General features: G+C 43.3%; 1 protein-coding gene across 3 annotated transcripts in view; it reads right to left on the bottom strand.

Moving 5' to 3' along the window:
- PHRF1 (PHD and ring finger domains 1) overlaps positions 1 to 22171 on the bottom strand; it is a 131955-nt gene that overhangs the window by 83146 nt on the left and 26638 nt on the right. For all 3 annotated transcript variants that reach the window (XM_068260267.1, XM_068260268.1, XM_068260269.1), the window contains exons 4-9: positions 20861 to 21090; positions 18970 to 19053; positions 16266 to 16384; positions 13212 to 13306; positions 9463 to 9623; positions 1422 to 1554 (exon numbers count right to left, since the gene is read on the bottom strand). In XM_068260267.1, coding sequence (XP_068116368.1) covers positions 1422 to 1554; positions 9463 to 9623; positions 13212 to 13306; positions 16266 to 16384; positions 18970 to 19053; positions 20861 to 21090 — 822 coding nt within the window. The remainder of the gene's footprint in view (positions 1 to 1421; positions 1555 to 9462; positions 9624 to 13211; positions 13307 to 16265; positions 16385 to 18969; positions 19054 to 20860; positions 21091 to 22171) is intronic.

Here is a 22171-nt window from a genome sequence, read left to right on the forward strand (position 1 = left end):
GAGTGGGTGAGCGTGAGCCTGCTAACTTCCTGTACATTTGGCTCCACCCATAACCACGCCCACATTTAATATGTGGCCACGCCCCTTTATTTGGTGCGGCGCACGCCGCGCCCTTCACCTTAGGGGGCGCATTAATAGTCTTTGTCCCCGGGCGCTGAAAGCCCTAGCTACGCCTCTGGATTATGGTAGCCTGAAAGGTTAGATCTGGTATTAGTAAGGGGATAATGTTGGGCAGGGAGGTTAGGGGAAGGTATTAGTAAGGGGATTGTGGTAGGCTGGAAGGTCAGAGCCTGGTTATATATGTCTCTACATCTAAAAATTAGGAGAGAAAATATAGAATGATGTTTTGGCTACTCTTTATCTCAAACACTGCACATTGACCACCGAAGGTGATCTAAGGTAAACATCTATTAGGAGTTTGTTGTTTAAAGTGTACCTGAGGTAACATTTGACATGATGAAATAAATGTCTATGTACGGTGCAAAACATTAATAACCAGCCTGTTTTGCTGACCGAAAGAGTTCATATTTAGGTATGGAAGCAAATTACAGCCCTTACGTTTTTCTGGCAGAGAACAACTTCTGATAGCAGAGGTAGATAAAAAATACATAAACTATTGACCTTTTAAATACAATACAAATACAAAATAAAACCATTGGACAGGTAAAAAAGTCATTTTTAGGAGTAGGAGCATTAATACAATTGTTTATCTCATCAGTTTATTTTTTTCCCTTGGATTCACTTTAAGTTGAGCACGGTTATCAGTAAGATTCATTTTGGGGATAGGGTGAAGAGAGGTCAGTTTGAGTGTTTTGTTTAGGACGTGGTATTAGTAAGGTGATTATGCTAGGCAGGGAAGTTAGGGCCTAGTATTAGTAAGGTGATTATGTTGGGCAGGTAGGTTAGGGTCTGGTATTAGTATGGGGATAATGTTGGGCAAGTAGGTTAGGGTCTGGTATTAGTATGGAGATGATGCTGGGCAGGTAGGTTAGGGCCAGGTATTGGTAAGGGGATAATGTTGGGCAGGGAGGTTAGGGTCTGGTATTAGTATTCGGATTATGCTAGGCAGGGAGGTTAGGGCCAGGTATTAGTAAGAAAATTGTTGGGCAGGGAGGTTAGCATTAGAGATCAGTAAAGGTATCTGTTAGGGTTAGACCAGCACTGGGCCAACCAGGCCTGGGTTAGTCACACAAGCCAATAAACTAGAACATCAGTCAAGATATTCCATTCATATTCTTATTATGACCTTTCCTGAATGTTTTAAGATTAATAAGCATTTTTGTATTTGCTACCTACTGGGCAAAAGAAGCACTTTGCAAAAGAAACCCAGCAGATGTTGCCTATTGTGTAATAAGGGGCTAGCTTTAACTTTCTCACTTGCACTAGTTTAGATTGTTTTTCACTCTGCTCACAACACCCACCAGTTCTCCTTTTTCTTCTAGTGGTGGCAGGCCGAGGGGTGAGGTTGCGTGTGTACACAGCAGTGTTTAATCCAGCAACAACTGCTTCAATGGTTTCATCAAGGAGAGACGACAAGAAAAATCTTGGTACATTCTGGGAAACAAAAGAACAATACAGAACGAAGGCATATTAATTTCAACTGACAGTTTTTTTTAAAGGGACACTTAAGTCAAACAAAAAAAATGAGTTTTACTCACCTGGGGCTTCCAATAGCCCCCTGCAGCTGTCCGGTGCTCTCGCCGTCTCCCTCCGATCCTCCTGGCCCCGCCGACAGCCACTTCCTGTTTCGGTGACAGGAGCTGACAGGCTGGGGACGCGAGTGATTCTTCGCGTTCCTGGCCACAATAGTGCCATCTATGCTACTATAGCATATATCATATACCATATAGCAGCATAGAGGGTGCTAATGTGTCTGGGAACGCGAAGAATCGCTCGCGTCCCCAGCCTGTCAGCTCCTGTCACCGAAACAGGAAGTGGCTGCCGGCGGGGCCAGGAGGAGCTGAGGGAGACGGCGAGGGCACCGGACAGCTGCAGGGGGCTATTGGAAGTCCTAGGTGAGTAAAACTCATTTTTTTTGTTTGACTTAAGTGTCCCTTTAAGTCAATACATTTTTACTTGCATAAAAGAATGACAGAAAACAAAACCGATATATCCATAGCATTACAATCAAGGCGACAGCACAATAACAGTATATTTTGCTCACCCCCAACAACTGAAAAGTCCAGTAGCAAATGACAGTAAACAGCATAAATATAAATATGTTGGATCCCAAGCTTTCTCAGCTCCATGTAGTGGATCCACTAAATATTTACAGTGGGTTGCAAAAGTATTCGGCCCCCTTGAAGTTTTCCACATTTTGTCACATTACTGCCACAAACATGCATCAATTTTATTGGAATTCCACGTGAAAGACCAATACAAAGTGGTGTACATGTGAAAAGTGGATCGAAAATCATACATCATTTCAAACATTTTTTACAAATAAATAATTGAGTCAATACTTTGTAGAACCACCTTTTGCTGCAATTACAGCTGCCAGTCTTTTAGGGTATGTCTCTACCAGCTTTGCACATCTAGAGACTGAAATCCTTGCCCATTCTTCTTTGCAAAACTGCTCCAGCTCAGTCAGATTAGATAGACAGATGTGAACAGCAGTTTTCAGATCTTGCCACAGATTCTCGATTGGATTTAGATCTGGACTTTGACTGGGCCATTCTAACACATAGATATGTTTTGTTTTAAACCATTCCATTGTTGCCCTGGCTTCATGTTTAGGGTCATTGTCCTGCTGGAAGGTGAACCTCCGCCCCAGTCTCAAGTCTTTTGCAGTCTCCAAGAGGTTTTCTTCCAAGTTTGCCCTGTATTTGGCGCCATCCATCTTCCCATCAACTCTGACCAGCCTCCCTGTCCCTGCTGAGGAGATGCACCCCCCGAGAATGATGCTGCCACCACCATATTTGACAGTGGGGATGGTGTGTTCAGAGTGATGTGCAGTGTTAGTTTTCCTCCACACAACAGGACTTCTTATGCATTTCTGTTAACAAGGGCTTTCTTCTTGCCACTCTTCCATAAAGGCCAACTTTGTGCAGTGCACAACTAATAGTTGTCCTATGCGCAGATTCTCCCACCTGAGCTGTAGAGCTCTGCAGCTCGTCCAGAGTCACCATGGGCCTCTTGACTGCATTTCTGCGTGATGTGCAGTGTTCGTTTTCTGCCACACATAGCGTTTTGCATTTTGGCCAAAAAGTAAAATTTTGGTCTCATCTGACCAGAGCACCTTCTCTTCCACATGGTTGCTGTGTCCCCCACATGGCTTGTGGCAAACTGCAAACGGGACTTCTTATGCTTTCTGTTAATGCCTTTCTTCTTGCCACTCTTCCATAAAGGCCAACTTTGTACAGTGCCTGACTAATAGTTGTCCTATGGACAGAGTCTCCCACCTGAGCTGTAGATCTTTGCAGCTCGTCCAGAGTCACCATGGGCCTCTTGACTGCATTTCTGATCAGTGCTCTCCTTGTTCGGCCTGTGAGTTTAGGTGGACGGCCTTGTCTTGGTAGGTGTACAGTTGTGCCATACTCCTTCCATTTCTGAATGATCGCTTGAACAGTGCTCCTTGGGATGTTCAAGGCTTTGGAAATCTTTTTGTAGCCTAAGCCTGCTTTAAATGTCTCAATAAATTGATCCCTGACCTGTCTTGTGTGTTCTTTGCACTTCATGGTGGTGTTGCTCCCAATATTCTCTGTGAGGCCCTCACAGAGCAGCTGTATTTGTACTGACATTAGATTACACACAGGTGCACTCTATTTAGTCATTAGCACTCATCAGGCAATATCTATAGGCAACTGACTGCACTCAGATCAAAGGGGGCTGAATAATTATGCACACACCACTTTGCAGTTATTTATTTGTAAAAAATGTTTGGAATCATGTATGATTTTCGTTCCACTTCTCACGTGTACACCACTTTGTGTTGGTCTTTCATGTGGAATTCCAATAAAATGGATTCAGGTTTGTGGCAGTAATGTGACAAAGTGTGGAAAACTTCAAGGGGGCCCGAATACTTTTGCAACCCACTGTATTTGTCATAAGCAAACCTATTCCCACCCAACCTGCAGGATTTCCTCAGTACTGTGCTAATGGATGCCGAATAATAGCAACACATAAAAAAAAATAATACTAAAGTAGGCAGTAAAGTGTCCAAAAAGAAAAGGAAGGCAGTAAAGAAAGAAAAACACTAGAAACATTCAAAATGAGAAAGGGCATGCAACTACATACCCTCATTAAAACTGGGTACTCTAGGCCCTAAAACATAACCTTTAAAGAGACACTGAAGCGAGATTTATATTCAGCGGGGGCATGTGTGCCCCTGCTAAAACGCCGCTATCCCGCGGCTAAACGGGGGTCCCTTACCCCCCAAATCCCCCCCTGCAAAATCTACGACCAACTTGGTCATAGATTTTGCTGCTGTTGAGGCAGGGCTAACGGCTGCAGCCCTGCCTCTCAGCGCCGTCTATCAGCGGCGCATCACTGCCTCTCCCCCGCCCCTCTCAGCGAAGGAAGACTGAGAGGGGCGGGGGAGAGGCGGAAATACGCGCTGACAGACGCGCGTGAGGCAGGGCTGCGGCCATTAGCCATGCCTCATTGCGGAAGTGATCCCCGCGCAGCACCGAGGGGATTTGGGAGGTAAGGGACCCCCGTTTAGCCACGGGATAGCTGCGTTTTAGCAGGGGCACACATGCCCCTGCTGAATATAAGCACTGAAGCGAGATTTATTCTCGCTTCAGTGTCTCTTTAATAAGTCGTAAGTAAAAACTGGGCCGTGAATCCATCACCATGAACACACAACATTAGGTGGGGCACTCCACAAATAATTATTTATACTATCTAATCACTGGGATCAAATAGTCTTATAACATATGGGATACAGGTTCAGGCCAAATATAATTAAAGGTCTGCTGTTAACTGTACCCACATATACAACTACTATATAATGATAAATAAATCAACAAATCAGAGTAGTTATACAAGTTCCTAGTATAAAAGCCTGTCAGGTACTGGGCAAGAAATCACCAAGCAAGTGCAGCCCAAGAGTGGACAGCCAGCAAGCCTCATTTGCTGGTGCACCGCTTGATAGCCCAGATAGGAGTCACCCCACCACTAACTAAAACCCATCAAATCAACATGTTTCACTTATTAAAATAATTAAGCTTCGTCAGGAAAATAATAAAAGAAACGAGAAAAATTTTCCGCACGGATGGGTCCACAGGAATCGACGGGAACGATCGTTTTCGGACGGAAATCAATCAGTCTGTCAGCGGTGTGCGTGGCAATTTCACAGCCGTTTCGATCACTGTGATCGAAACGGCTGTATATCGACGGGAAAATCGTTAGGTGTATGGGCCCCTTAAGAAGTCTATTATGTAATTCCTGCACTATTGCCTCCATACAGTGTTTTTTTTTTTAAGTATTCGGCCCCCTACAAGTTTTCCACATTTGTCATATTACTGCCACAAACATGAATCAATTTTATTGGAATTCTACGTGAAAAACCAATACAAAGTTGTGTACACGTGAGAAGTGGAAAGAAAATCATACAGGATTCCAAACATTTTTACAAATAAATAACTGCAAAGTGGGGTGTGCGTAATTGTTCAGCCCCCTTTGGTCTGAGTGCAGTCAGTTGCCCATAGACATTGCCTGATGAGTGCTAATGACTAAATGGAGTGCACCTGTGTGTAATCTAATGTCAGTACATATACAGCTGCTCTGTGACGGCCTCAGAGGTTGTCTAAGAGAATATTGGGAGCAACAACACCATGAAGTCCAAAGAACACACCAGACAGGTCAGGGATAAAGTTATTGAGAAATTTAAAGCAGGCTTAGGCTACAAAAAGATTTCCAAAGCCTTGAACATCCTATGGAACACTGTTCAAGCGATCATTCAAAAATGGAAGGAGTATGGCACAACTGTAAACCTACCAAGACAAGGCCGTCCACCTAAACTCACAGGTCGAACAAGGAGACCGCTGATCAGAAATGCAGTCAAGAGGCCCATGGTGACTCTGGACAAGATGCAGAGCTCTACAGCTCAGGTGGGGGAATCTGCCCATAGGACAACTATTAGTCGAGCACTGCACAAAGTTGGCCTTTATGGAAGAGTGGCAAGAAGAAAGCCCTTGTTAACAGAAATGCATAAGATGTCCCGTTGTGTGAAGGAAAACTAACACTGCACATCACTCTGAACACACCATCCCCACCGTCAAATATGGTGGTGGCAGCATCATGCTTTGGGGGTGCTTCTCTTCAGCAGGGACAGGGAAGCTGGTCAGAGTTGATGGGAAGATGGATGGAGTCAAATACAGGGCAAACCTCTTGGAGTCTGCAAAAGACTTGAGACTGGGGCGGAGGTTCACCTTCCAGCAGGACAACGGCCCTAAACATAAAGCCAGGGCAACAATGGAATGGTTTAAAACAAAACATATCCATGTGTTAGAATGGCCCAGTCAAAGTCCAGATCTAAATCCAATCGAGCATCTGTGGCAAGATCTGAAAACTGCTGTTCACAAACGCTGTCCATCTAATCTGACTGAGCTGGAGCAGTTTTGCAAAGAAGAATGGGCAAGGATTTCAGTCTCTAGATGTGCAAAGCTGGTAGAGATGTACCCTAAAACACTGGCAGCTGCAGCAAAAAGGTGGTTCTACAAAGTATTCACATAGGGGGCTGAATAATTACGCACACCCCACTTTGCAGTTTTTTTTAGTTTTTTTTTTAATGTTTGGAATCATGTATGATTTTCATTCCACTTCTCAAGTGTACAACACTTTGTATTGGTCTTTTACGTGGAATTCCAATAAAATTGATGCATGTTTGTGGCAGTAATATGACAAAATGTGGAAAACTTCAAGGGGGCCGAGTACTTTTGCAAACCATTGTAGCTTTAATGTTGTTCACTTCCACCAACCAATCCAATATAGTAGGAACTAATGAGCATGGTCGCCTCAAATGACAGGTTTTTAAAGGTCAACTTCATGGGAAAGAAGAATGACCTGCAGTAGGTGGATTAGACAAGGCACTGGCTATTCAGTGCTAGTCACCTTTAAGTAAACTTTATTAGCATAAACTAAGAATACATGATGGCATGCATGATATGTCCCCATTTTATCTCAAAAGGTTGGTAGGTATTAAATATGATAAAACTGCAATCAGAGGCTATATGCAAACACAATACTTGTCTACATTGCCAGCAATTGTGAGGAATGAAGATCTGTAGAACACAAAGTGAGCTTTTCCAATTGGTCAGTGATATAATTCATTTAGGACTAAAAGGTATGCTTGACGAAGGGGAGGGACTTCCTCATGACACGTGTTGTAAGAGTATGACTTGTCCTGGGAAGCCTGGGATCTTATATTCCTCATCTAGGAGCTTGGCCGTTTACCTCCTCCTGCAGCTTTGTTGTTCCTTCCAGGTTCTCCATAAGAAAATATGAACAGAGTAAAGTTCAGAGTCACAGTGACTTAGACCCCTTTCACACTTGACAATCCATTCCAGTGCCATTATTCTGCTATTGCACTGCAACAGTCCCGAAAGGCTGCACTGCATGGTACTGCTGCGATGCGACTATACAGTGAGGCATAATTTAAAATGAAAGTATGCCTCACTTCAGCTCTTGCGTCGTCACGATGGACCTGTGGCAACGCAATCAATGTGATAGCCCCATAGGACTAGAATTGCTTCTGCGGCAGGATAAGATGTTTTTGTGCGATGCAACATGATAGAACGGTGCAAGTGTGAAAGGGGCCTTAATATAGCCTGTGTTTGTATTCATGCCAGAGTAAAGACATGAGACTATCTAGAAAAGACATCTCTAAATGGGGGTCCCTGTACAGCATAAAGAACCTCCTAGAGAACAAAATAGCCTCAACTACAACCATAGATCATCAATTTTGCTGAAGTTGACATTTTGAAAACTGTAAGGGCCCGGGCCCATTACAAGGGCTTTTGCAGAGCTTGCCATTGGCTGGCATTCAGCAAAGAGCTGCAACAGTGGAACCATATGAAGGTGGTTCCACTAGGGAAACCACAGTGCTTGCATTTTCACTGAAATCGCAATTGAACTCCTAGCAGCATTTCTGGAGTGATGGTCTTTAACCACTACAGCTTTCAGTGTCATTTCACCTTATGCATCCGGGCAACTGTCACCTCCCATTCAATCGCCAATAACTTTATTACTACTTATCACAATGGAATGAGCTATATCTTGTTTTTTCCGCCACCATATTGGCTTTCTTTGGGTGGTACATTTTTCTAAGAATTATTTTATTATAAATCTATTTTAACAGGAAGATTAAGAAAAAATTGGAAAAAAATATATTATTTCTCAGTTTTCGGACATTATAGTTTTAAAATAATACATGTTAATGTAATTAAAACCCATGTATTTTATTTTCCCATTGTTGTTATTACACCATTTAAATTATGTATGGCGCCGATATTTTATTTGGAAATAAAGGTGCATTTTTTCAGTTTTGCATTCATCACTTATTACAAGCCCATAATTTAAAAAAAATAACAGTAATATACTTCACTACATACATATTAAAAAGTTCAGTCTCTATGGAAGCTATTAATGTTTTTTTTTTGCATATTTTTTATTTTTTTCTTACAAAAAAAATTATGTGTACCTATTGGGGAGTGTGGCAGGTAAAGGGCTAATTTTAAAAGTAAAAAAAAAAGTAATTATCTGGAAGTTTTTATTTCCAGATGCAATTTTACTATTTGACCACAAGATGTCCTTGCAGCTCACTTCTAAATGCGTAGTATTACTACGCAATATAGAAGTGATGTGAGGATGAGACAGTAGGGGCTTTGTGAAAGACGGAGCCGTCTCTTTGACGATGTCAGTCTTTCATATTGGGACTTCGATCAATGAAAGGGAACTTTGTTTCCATTCATTAATCTCTGGGCGCCCCAGGCAGCGGCAGCAGCGTAGCCTATCTGGACGGATATATCTGTCCAGGTAGGATTAAGTGATTAAAGGAATGAATGGGTAAAATCACATTCCTTCAAAGCACTGCAGAAATTGCTCCGGAATTAGTGTTACAAAATCGCAATCAGAAATGCTAGCGTTTGCGATTACTAGTACGTCCCTGGCCTCGCACACAAAAGATAAAAAGCTGTGAATTTCAACACTTCTAAACTGCATGTGACTCAAAATCGTACATAGTGTAAATTCTCATTACAGGAGGGAAACTAGAAATGTCAAGAGGTCAGCAATGGGGTGTACTTTTAATCCCGGTTACTTCCAAATTACAAGTCTTCATATTTAACATTTACAATTTTAGACACACATGAGGGGGAATCCTTCTGTCCTGTGCAAGAGTTCAGGCCCACTTTAACACTTAGCTACCCAGAGGGGACAACTGAACAATGTTTTTCATCTTAAACACATTTTCCTATTAAAATATGACTAAATAGCAACACCACTAGTTCCATCACTTACCTGCGAAGTGCGTGCTGTCGTGCGGATCCTATTGACATTGGCTCTCACCCTTTCGCTCTGCCTGGTACGTGCAATGGCTCGGGTCCTTACAACATTCCCCCTCAGTCGGCTTGTGGTGGGAACCACATCAGCAAGCAAGCTTTGCACTTCCTCTTCACTTACTTGTTATTCGACAAGCAAAAATAAATAGAATTTATACATAAATACTAAGGTTTTCCTTTTAACTGGACATAGATCATGTGACCTTTACAGAAGGTCGATGAGATCATTATTCTGACCTGCATGCAAATATGATGCAAACCATACCTGGGCTAAAATTTGGCAGAAAGTGCATTTCATTATCCCAGTTCCCAACGACATTATTTGCAAGTAAAAAAAAAAATGTCAATTCCCCATCTTTAGTGACCTATATTTTGCTGTTTTATATGGCTTTATCTGCAAGTAATGTTGAAATAGGTACATTTACTGTGTTTTTTAGACTACAAGGCGCATCTAGGTTTAGAGGGCAAAAATCAGGGGGAAAATACTAAATCTGGTGCATCAATAACCAGGGGCATCTTATGCTGGGCATAGACGGGTCGATCCGGTGGCCGATTAGCCGCCGGATCGACCCCAGCCGCTTCCCCACTCGTGCGCGCGGATCGATTCCCGCTCGTCCCCACCGGCGGCGGTCTTTATCAGCTGCACGATTCCATGCCATTGTCCGCCCGCGGGAATTCGAGCGGGCGCGGGTCGAGCGGCTTGATCAGGCCAGCTGAATATTATCAGCTGGCCGGATCAGCTGGTCGATACACGGTACACAAACGTACCGTGTATCCCCAGCATTATAGACCTTTTCCCCCCAAGCTGTCTCTTAACTGCTCTGCCCAGCTACACTACACTAACATCTGCTGCCCCTACCAGTTACACTGCACTATACTAACCCCAGCTGCACCCATCAGTTACACTGCACTAACACTTACCTGATCCTGCCACCACTCTCCTCTCCCCCTTACTCCGGTCCTGCTGAAAGAGGTGTTTCTCTTCTCCTCCTGCATCTGTGTATATAGAGCTATAGTGCGACCACCTGCCGCTATTAAGCTCCTCCGTTCCTCCTGACCTCCGTACTTCCGCATTACTGGCCCTGTTATACTGTAATCCCGCATGTCATGTGTGACCCTGGGTGCAGAACCAGTAATAGTGAAGTATGGAGCAGGGCTGTGGAGTCGGTCCAAAAATCCACCGACTCCGACTCCTCAGTTTAGGATTCCACCGACTCCGACTCCTCTAATTTGCATATTACAATTTTGTTGATTAAAAGTATGTAACATGAAATTCGTCTCTTAACTGCCAACACTTAGGAATTTTACAAGACAACTGAAGTGAGAAGGATATGTAGACTACTATATTTATTCCCTTTAGACTAAAACTAGTCCTTGGTAAGAGTACTTGTAAAAGGTACAAACCGGAACAAAGAACATCTATCAGGCCCTAGGCGATGTAAGTGTGGGTACATGTAAGAATGATGTGAGGTACTCTGCAGGGGAATGAAGAGATTCTTCCTCTATTACACATTCTTCATGCACAATCTGAACAAGGTTTATGGGTGACAGACAACACCTCTGTGTTCAATGTGCACAGCATTCTCAGTGGATTCCCTGCAGCTCTGTGGGGAGTGCATATGTAGAGTATAGTACTACTGTGTAACAAAGTAAACCTGAGACAGATGAAATTAAAGTTTTATACATACCTGGGGCTTCCTCCAGCCGCCTTCAGGATAATCAGTCCCTCGTTGTCCTCCTCCACAACCTGGATCTTCTGCTATGAGTCCAGGTACTTGAGCCAGTCGGGCGTAGTGCGCATGCACACACTCCGCCGCCAGGAGCATTCTACACCTGTGCAGCACTATTGCGCAGGTGCAGAATGTTCTTGGCTGTGGGAGCGGCATGCGGCCGGACTGCGCTGACTGGCTGAATAACCAGGACTCATAGCAGAAGATCCGGGTGGTGGAGGACAGCGAGGGACTGATTAGCCTGAAGGGGGATGGAGGGAGCCCCAGGTATGTATAAAACTTTACTTTTCATCCGTCTCAGGTACCCTTTAATTTGTAGTCACCAAACCAAATTTTAACAACATATCAAATTATTTGATTTCATCAGCAAAGGGAGTGCATACAACTGCATAAATCAGCATCAGTGCAGAATTATTTCCATCTCATTGACCATCTCTATTAGTGACACAGCTACACATCAGGCTTTATTCTTAAAGCATAGATGTTATTTAGTATATATGTTACGGCCAGAACCCGAAGTTTGGCCAGAACTAGAAGTGGCCGGCCACTTCGGGTTCTGGCCGGCCAATGCGCGAACTGGCCGCTGCGCTGCGGCCAATGTGAGGAATGAAACAATTCCTGTAAGGTTTAATGTGATGTTGTGGCCGCAGCGCAGCGGGTAAATGTATCACACATCTTTACTTTATTCAATGGCATTAAGCCGCCCGGCTTTTTCCCTCCGCCTCTCTCTCCTCCCCCCGCCTCTCTCTCCTCCCCCCGCCTCTCTCTCTCCTTCTCTTTATGGGCACAGCCGGGCCAGGGACACGCGTGTCCCTCCGGAGTCGTTCGTCGCGGCAGGGGAATCCTGCCGTTCTTGCAGAGCGGGTGCTGGCAGAAGCGATGTCTGCAGCCTCCCCGCTCTGCTCTCCTGCCGCGACGAACGACTCTCCTGGACACGCGTGTCCCCCGCCCGCTGCCCATAAGAGAAGGAGAGAGAGGCGGGGGGAGGAGAGAGAGGCAGAGGGAAAAAGCCGGGCGGCTTAATGCCATTGAATAAAGTAAAGATGTGATACATTTACCCGCTGCGCTGCGGCCACAACATCACATTAAACCTTACAGGAATTGTTTCATTCCTCACATTGGCCGCAGCGCAGCGGCCAGTTCGCGCATTGGCCGGCCAGAACCCGAAGTGGCCGGCCACTTCTAGTTCTGGCCAAACTTCGGGTTCTGGCCGTAACATATATAAGAGATTCCTGTGTACGCATCATATATACAGTCACAATCAGATATGTATATCTGACCTTAAAAATACGGGGACTGCTTTATTGAAGCAGCACAAGTAACTAATTTTGATTAGTTTATTTCATTTTTGTGGACTAAGCACAGCTATTACTGTATATATACATTATTTTTAATGACTATTATCTGAGAAATAGAACATTTTATCATATTTTCTATTTTAATTACAGTTACAAATTCATTAGGAGTCGGTGCATTTTTTCCCCGACTCCGACTCCAGGCACCCAAAATTGCCCGACTCCACGACTCCGACTCCACAGCCCTGGTACGGAGGCCACAGAGCTGTATAACAGCAGGAGACCACAGTGTATGTTATATCAACAGCTGCAGGAGAAGAAGAGGAGTGCGTCTGTTAGCAGGACCGGAGTGAGGGGGGAGAGGAACGCAGCAGCAGGACCAAGTAAGAGCTTCCCCGCACACCATTCTGAATAGAAGACGCACCCACTTTTCCCCTCCAGTTTTGGGGGGGAAAAAGGTGTGTCTTATTTTCCAAAAACGGTGCATAAAGAAATATAAATATCTAATTAAATATGTTGTGTCCAAATATTGTCCTGCATTATAGGAAACTAAGCTAGTCATCCAACAATATAGGTTTCAGAAAGGAGTTCCCCTTATCACAGCAATTTTCCTTCCTGTGGTGAGATTATTTAAAGCCACTACTAGCTTCAAATCTGCGTTAAACTAAGAACACAATACTCACCTTCATCCTGCTGGTTAGCTGGAGCACATTCTGGACAGAACCATTCATCAACCGGAATAGCATTGAGGGCGGGAGTCAAACATTCCATGTGGTAACTGAGAAAGCCAAATAAAATCTATATTATTACACATGAACTCCAAAAGGAATATCAGGTCTAGTTGTTTCACTGTAACACAAAAGTGCAATTTGTGCTGCAAACAGTGCTGCTCTTCTGCCTCTAACTACTAGTCAATGAGATGAAAACAATTCCAGCTTGCATGCATTATATAGATCTTAGATTTGGGCTAATTAAAATCTGCAGGAAGTCCGATTTTAAGCTGCACGCAATATGCATTACATTCGCATGCTAGATAATCAAACTCCAAGAGAAAAAGATATTTGACTTTTGTTAAACCTGGTACACACCATACAATTTCCCCTCAGATAGATGGTTCGATAATTTCCAACAGATCCGATCGGATTTCCGATAGTTTTAAATGATCATTTCTATGCAAATCGATCAGAAAACCAATCGGAAATCAGATCAGACCCGTCAGAAATTATCTATTCGACCCATCTATCTAAGGGGAAATTGTATGGTGGTGTATTCGGCATAAAAGCTACAGAGGGGATATGGTCATGTATGTCCCCACTTGAGAGAATATCCCTCACCTTATTCCTGTATAGTAACTAGATTATTCAACTGGGTCAGAGGCAAAAATATACTTCTTTTTATATAGAAAGCAGAAAGAATTGGCACCCTTACAAGGATTTACCAAATAAAAGTACCCCCCCCCCCCCCCCCCCCCAAGTTATATCAGTTATTGTAATTTATACTTGAATATAGTTTCCATTGCTTATAGTATGCATTGCAATATTGCTAAAAACAGTATGTTCTTTCATATTTTTTTCCAACAAACCCTGCTGCTTTAAAATGGCATGCATGGATTGATTATCTTTTAGGCTGCTTTCACAGTGGGAGGTTAAAGTCCCACATTACAGCAGCCTGTAATGCAGCCCAAGTCACAGCAATGAAAAATCAATGGGCTGGTTCACAGTGCCCACGTTGCGGCGGAGTAGAACGCTGCACATTAAATGAAAGTGCATCGAGCTGTGCGTTCTACTCCTATTTGGCTGCGTTAGACTGTTTGCACATGCTCAGTAATTTTTTATTTTTTTTTTAAATGTGCCACATACGCCATTTTTGTTTGATCCGTACGCGTCAAAAAGTACGCATCACGAGTCGCATAACGCAGTGCAATGTAACGTCCAACTTCAAAGCTAACATGCGTTGCGTTAGGGGCACGTTATGCGACCTTAACGTTGCATCAAATGCAACGTGTAAGTGTTAAAGAAAACAGTGTTGACCGTGAAGTTGAAAGATGTAGCCATGCTGGCATGCTGGTTAAAAAAGCATGTTTTAACAGCTCATTACTTTTTAAAGACAAACCATCTGGGTTAAATTGCCAATATTATACCTATTCAATGCCCCTCCTATTCACCTCACTAAGTTCTCCTTAACCCATACATCAACAAGCTTAAAATCCTAAACTGCACCTCCTAAATAGAATAACGCGACCCGCTACAACACAGAGATGTGAACAGGACCATAGAAATGAATGAGCAGTTAGTTGACACCCAGAATTATTCTATGATGCAACTAATGCAGTGTGAATGCACCCTTACTGGTACTTACAGAAGAAAGAAAAGAAAATGCTCACTAAATAATAAATTATGAGACGGGGCCAAGCTAAAAGATTGAAAAGATTTATAAAAAAAAAAAAAAAAAAAAAGGTAAAATGTGCAAAACCGCATGTTCTACTACATTTTATACTAAGGACTTAAAGGGAACCAGAGAGGAACATAAAAAAAAAGAAAGAAAAAGCTTTTATACATACCTGGGGCTTCTTCCAGCACCATAAGCCTGGATCGCTCCCACGCCGCCATCCTCCGCTTCCTGGATTGGCGGTACCGGGTCCCGTCACTTCCGGCGGACGCGGCCAATTGTCCGCATCACAGGGGCTCCCTCCAAACCCGTACGCATGCGGCTGCGCACTAAGCAGCCTCACGCGTACGTATATGGCGTGAGCCCCGTGTGATGCGGACAATTGGCCTACTGGCGGCCATGACGGGACCCTGTACCGGCGGATCCAGGCAGCAAAGGACGGCGGCGTGGGAGCGATCCGTGCGTATGGGGCTGGAGGAAGCCCCAGGTATGTATAGAATCTTTTTCCTGGGGCCTCTGGTTCCCTTTAATAAGCTTGCATGAGAATTTATTTTTGTAGTTTTTGTTTGTGCTTTTTTTTATTTGTTTTTAGACTATTTAAAAAAAAAAAAGTTCTTAAATCACTCACAAAAGGGCTTACGACTGCACTTGCGATTTGTAGTGTGAACTAGGCCTAAAAGCGGTCAAACTTTAAACATCTCAGCTGCTCTGCAAACTCATTCTTGTCAGTGGCATAAAGTTGTGATGTACAGGCTCAGTAGTAAAATGATGGCAACAGATATAAAATAAAGTGTTTACCGGTTTGTTTTACTTCACAAGACATGGACAATGGCTCACCTCGCAAAAACGTTGTAGGGAACGCATAGAACAGTTAAAATTCCAGCACATGCACAACAGATACATTGTTTATTCCTCATAAAAAGGTAATGGATGGAGCCTTACATGTGCTCTTGTTGGCCAACCACCAAAACTGCGACATGTAGACACAGTAAATAAGTTTAAATAAAGGAAACCAAAAACAAAGGACTCCGGGAATTGGGAGATGAACAGTTCCCGTTTTGACAACTGCCGGATGGTGTACCAATTAAGGATGCATAGGTTACAATTGCACTAGAGACCATTTCGGGCCCCCAACCAACTGCTGGTCTCCATTTATGCTATAGTTGTAAATGACCTCCTTTATTTGTGCTTTGAATAGTGGTAGTTAATCAGTTGCCCTCCTCTTCTCACACTTGAAAGGCAGCATTTAGCACGTTACCATGTGATTAAATTATACACACAGTACTGGGAGGGTCGAGTATGTGCAATGTATATTAGGACCCGTTACTCTCAGAAACAAAGGTGCTCACCCTGCATCACAGCCATCACAAAGCAGCAGTCGGTCTTCACGGTCACTTTGCCCACAAACCTCACAGTTTGTGGCATCCTCTTCCTCCGCAGTCTCCCCTGCCTTGTTGTGCACTGGGACCTGCAATAACATTTTAGAAATCTGTAGGTTAAAATGACAGGCAGACGATGTGACTTTTTTTGCTTTGAAAGAACACCAGTGATTAACAAAAAAATCTGCCCGATATGGCAATAAGCCCCGCAAAGGAGGCAGAATTTAGAATGATCAAATCACAGCTTCTAGCAGTTGTGCTATTTCATGGCTTAATGCAAATAATACGCTTATTTTATACAGCTTGGTATTGGACCAATTCAAATAATCAAATACTGCATTTCATTGCCAAAGCAATTGATGTACACACCAACAATGATGACTTGGGGATTTATTAACCACTTCATGCCATGGGCTAATTGGAACAAATACAAGTGCATGCACTTCCACAGAACAGCCAGGCTCAAACATCCTATTTGCAATAAAGGTGTACAAATAGTAAGTTTGTAAACGTCCATATTTCAGGAAGTGGTTATTATGTTATTATCAAATATTGTATCATATAATAGAAGCAACACGTTTCACAGTATTACTTACTCATAGGGTAGTTAACCAACAACTAACATTTAAATAGAAACAGGCAACTAATCAATGATGGTCCAATGATCCCATAATTGTTTTGGGTAAAATTTATAGCAAGAGCATACTTAGTTTAACCCCCCCTCCCCCCCCCAGGACGGCCTCACGCCAATGGGCGTGGCCGTGGTGGCAGCCCCAGGATCGCCCAATGCCAATTGCCGTCAAGTCCTGGGGCTGCAGTTTGCAGGAGATCGCGTGCAGGCTGCATGCGCATCTCCTGCTCGGGGGCGGAGCTCCGCCTTCAGTATCCGAGGGGCAATTGCAGTTCGAGAGACTGTTAGACTGCGAAACCGGCGTCTAACATGTACAGCGCTGTGATCAGCAGCATCGCTGTACTGGGGACAGCCGTGTGACACCGTTGTCCCCTCCTGAGGCTGGAGAGTGATCGGCTGTCATAGGCTGAAGCCTGATCACGCTGATTGGCTGGCGGGGGGGGGGGGTTGAAGGGAGCAGGGAAGAGGATATAAAAAAATAGGCATTTTTATTAAAAAACACGTTGTATAAATATTGATTAAAAAATATATAAACACAGGGACACAAGACAGCTCTGTTGGTGGGGAGAAAGGGGGGGGGGGGGATCACTAGTGTACTATGTTGTGCGGCCCTGCAGCTTGGCATTAAAGCTGCAGTGGCCAATTTAACTAAAAATAGCCTGGTCTTTAGGGGGGTTTAGCACTGTGGTCCTGAAGTGGTTAAAATGTTTCCCAGGTACAGGGCATGCTGCCCAGCAGATTGGGACTCGCTCCCTCGGGCAACATTGCAGGAGCACAGCTGTACAGATGTTCTGCAGAGGGCCTGTTCTGCAGAGGGTTGACAAAGTGGCGTGAGAGTTACGTGATACAACCTGATGGCTGGCATTGAAGAACATTGTACACATGCTACATTCACAACTTAAAGATTGGAGAATTCTCAAACATGCGCTTGCTTGACTTGCATACTTAAAGTGGTTTGAAACTCTGACATAACATTCAATAAAAAGGTGTTTTTCTACTTTTCATTACTCATACAGTTATCATATTTGTTTTTGTGCACACGTAATATTGTCTGTTTACAAATTACCAGTTTCCAAAGTGCAGTTTATCTTGCCCTGAAACCTGCCATTGCATTTTATTATTTTTGTATTATAACTGCTTTTTATTATATATGAAAATCCTCTAATGAGCTATTCTGAACACTGAGTGTGCCTGGAGCAGAGACAGCTTTTGAGAGATATTTCAGAGATACATTTGTGTTTAACCACTTGAGGACTGCAGTATTAACCCCCCCCCCCCCCTCTCCTAAACACCAGGCCATTTTTTTGAGAAATTGGCCACTGCAGCTTTAAGGCCAAGCTGCAGGTCCCCACGATACAGCACACTAGCGATTCCCCCGCCCCCTTTTCTCCCCACCAACCAAACTCTGTTGGTGGGGTCTGATCGCCCCCAGATGTTTGATTGATTGTTTATTTTTGTGGGCGTTTGTTTTAATAAAAAAAGTGTTTTTGGTTTTTTTTACTAATGTACTCCCCCCTCCCCCCGCCAGCCATTTCCTATGATCAGCTGTCATAGGCTTCAGCCTATGACAGCCAATCACCCCTGTACCTCTGGAGGGGACAGCCGTGTCACACGGCTGTCCCCAGTACAGCGCTGCTGTAGATCGCAGCACATTACCAGTAATTAGACGGCGTCTAAAAGTCTCCCGAGCGGCAATAGCAGAAGATGCGTGCGCAGCCTGCGTGCGATCTCCTGCAAAACAGAGCCCCAGGTTTTTACGCAGATCGGCGTTAGGCAGTCCTGGGGCTGCCGCCGCAGCCACGCCCATCGGCGTGACACGGTCGGCTAGAGGTTAAAAAGTAAAAAAGATACTGTGATCTCCTGTTTAGATGCGGATTTGAAGCTGAATAGCAGGACAAAATGCTTTGTTTAACCATTTCAGTGATGTTCTGCTAGAATTTTTTCCTGGGATAGTAGCTTTAAAGCTGTAAGGAATCTTTTAGAGCTAAGTAGAAATGCTGACTTTCCAACCACTTCAATGTTAAACCAGATAAAGGACATCACCTTTTTTAGGATGTCGCCTCCATAATGCGCCCGGATATGAATGCAGGAAAAGGTGATTCTGTCCACAGGGCACGAGTTGGCATTCTGCAGAAAGTAAATAAACACATTAGCATAGCAGCATGGACACTGATGCAAACTGTAATGTAAACTCAACATTTATGGTTGTCACTAAATGAGAGGTTAGCAAAATTACAGAGCAACTGCAGCCCCAGCGTAAACCGTACACTTACCAAACATATGCAAAAATAATAGCAAAGTATATTAGTGATTTCACTAAAAATATCTCATTTCACATGGAACTACGGTTACCGCATCGCAAATGTGATTTTTGCTTTGTAGCTACTACAAAAGCCTTTCTAATATGCTTCCTGGTTTGTGATCATGACTACAGGAAGCTGCTGATTCACATGCATTCTGGGAGAGAACTTCACCATCTGTTAATACTGGATTCTTACATCAGCATGCATTCAAAACAAAACTTGCTTTTACAGCACTGTACAGCTTCTAATTCCAAAAGTTAAAAAGGGGCAGAAGAGAGGGGGATCCCAACCGCTAGAGTGGGAAACATAACAGGAAGTGAGTGGAACACAGACAGTAATATACACTTAGCGGTGTGGGAAGACATTATAAACATATTTTATTACTGCCTCTATGTTACCAATGGAGATATTTACATACTTCCTGTTATTAATTACACCACTGAAGTGAGGGGAAATCAGCGGGAAAGGACTAAAAACTTGCTATTCATTCCTGCTGTTATCTAACACTCATAGGTTGTGTGATGTGTACATTCATCAAAGTTTTAGCCAATAGTGTATACCTTTATCCAGCCAGCTGTGCTTTGTCTAGCCCTGCTATGTTGGAGAGCCAGCTAGTTGACACTAAATAAATGAGTCAACATTATCCCTCGTTCGCGGTCCAACAATTGCAGGTCACAAAGGAAGTTGTGAAGCTAAAATAAAAGAGTATTACCTGACTGCCTACAGCAGAGGTGCCCACACTTTTTCGGCTTGTGAGCTACTTTAAAAAATTAGCACGTCAAAGTGATCTACCTATGTACAATTTTAGGAGCACACATATATACAGAATGGAAAATGTAGTGGGATTGAGATCTACCATGAAGTCCTTCGCAATCTACCGGTAAATCGCGATCTACCTAATGGGCACCCCTGGCCTGCAGTATATGTATATCTTTTAAATAAGTAATTGTTCAAAACAGGGGTGCAAGATCATGATAAAATAGTAAAAAAAAAAAAAAAAGTTTAAAAAAGGGGATGGCGCTCATACCTGGTCTGGATCTTTACAAGCTCCATATACTGCCTGATGAAGCGGAATGTTACCTGTGAAACGCGTTGCTATTACTCTGGAGTCTATTTGAATTAAGATATTTTTCAGTGAATAACTGATCGTGTGTACTTGTTGGAGGCAAGTTCACTACTACCTCACTACCTCCCCCCCCCCCTTTTTTAACTATTTTATCCTTATCTGGTGCCACAGTTTTGAACAATTGTTTTTCCTGAGTGTCCACTCTTGGTGGAGGGGTGATACCCTCTTTTCTTCTACTTCTACGCAGAGCGACATTTTTAACCCAAGTGGGGTCGGGTCTAATCTCCCCACCTGCCTACTGGGTGGTTACCAGAGGTAACCCACCTTTGTGAGTATATTCTCATATTTACTCTTTTGACCAATTGGTTTGACATATTGCACTATTGGGGCTCTCGAGCTGCTTTGTCTTTTAAATAAATGTTACAAATTAATTCAGTGGCCTAGTAATTTAGAGTTAAATGAACCCAATGCTGGAATGTTACGCACATTGCCAAGTTAAGAGTGAAAGGGAAATTAAACTACAGAGTATATTAATCATATGGGTCTTCAATGTCCTGCTACTTACTTTTGACCATTCTAAAATACAGTCCAGGCAGAAATAATGGTTGCAGTTTTCTGGGGTACCCACAACCTGGTCTCTGAAGCCGTTCAGACAGATGGGACAGTTCTCCCTTTCCTCATCGGAGGTCTGATCATCAGAGATTAGGCCATCATTCACATCCGTTGCAGGCACAGCAGATCCTGAATTTTCCAAAGGAACATCTTCCTCATCTTCATCCTCCTCTTCCTCTGAATCTAACAAGAATAACAGGGTTTTATACTTATTTTGGATTTATGAGACTGTGTAGTTACCAGATCATACACACAGTAACCACTCCACAAGGGTAAAGTACATTCAGATTCTCCCATCTACTGATCTGGAAGGCAGAAGCACCGGGAGAAAAGTCCCAGAGAAGGCACAGAGAAAATGGACACCTGCACTTATATCTATAAAAGTCTTATAACCTTACACCACAGCATTATAAACTCCCTATATTAACACAAGCTACAGGATCCAGTCAACCAAGCTAATGTTTGGCTTATTCATAGTTTGTGGGATATGCAGGAACATAGGACACTGGATAGGTAGAAATGCCCAACATTTCCACTTGGGTGTTGTGGTGCATTGTGTTCAGTGACTGCACTGCTGTCTGCATTCCTATCAGTTTCTGAGCGCTGCTACATTAAGTATAATAAATAGTGTCACAACAGACTGCACTGCAAGTGTCCATGAATTGTGCTTTAATGACCAGTTACTAAATGAACATAGCAATAATTATAGATCAACCAATGAAATGACCAAATGCAAATACTCTAATATTCTAGATGACAACAGCACCACAAATATTAGTCTGCAGCCGCCAGTGAGATCAGGGTGCTTGCCAGCATATGCCTGTGCTCATCACCACTGGTGATCGGTTAAGAACTAATCAATGAAACCCTCCCTGATGGTCCAATTGTCCCTTCCCACAGGCTACCAGCACACTGGGTAGAATTGCTAGTGTTGAAAGTCTATGGGCTGCAGTAAAAAAATGTATCTACATTTTACAATGTGCGTTTTTCAAAACTTACAACTTGGTGCATATTTCTCAAAAACGCACGTAAAATGCACAGTATTTCAATGGAAATGCAGGGAACTGAGTTTTTACATGTTTTTTTTTTAATTAAATAAATATGATACTATATTTTATACCGTTGAAAAACTATTGAAAAAAACCTGAGATGCAAGAGCACCTAAAACGCAATTGCATACAAAACGGCAACCAGGAATGCAATAGGCAGAAAACGTGTGGTTTTCTGCACTGCCTAGCATGCTCCTAGCCACAGAGACCGGCAG

The sequence above is a fragment of the Hyperolius riggenbachi genome, chromosome 11 (assembly GCF_040937935.1).
Source record: "Hyperolius riggenbachi isolate aHypRig1 chromosome 11, aHypRig1.pri, whole genome shotgun sequence".
Taxonomy (NCBI): Eukaryota; Metazoa; Chordata; class Amphibia; order Anura; family Hyperoliidae; genus Hyperolius; species Hyperolius riggenbachi.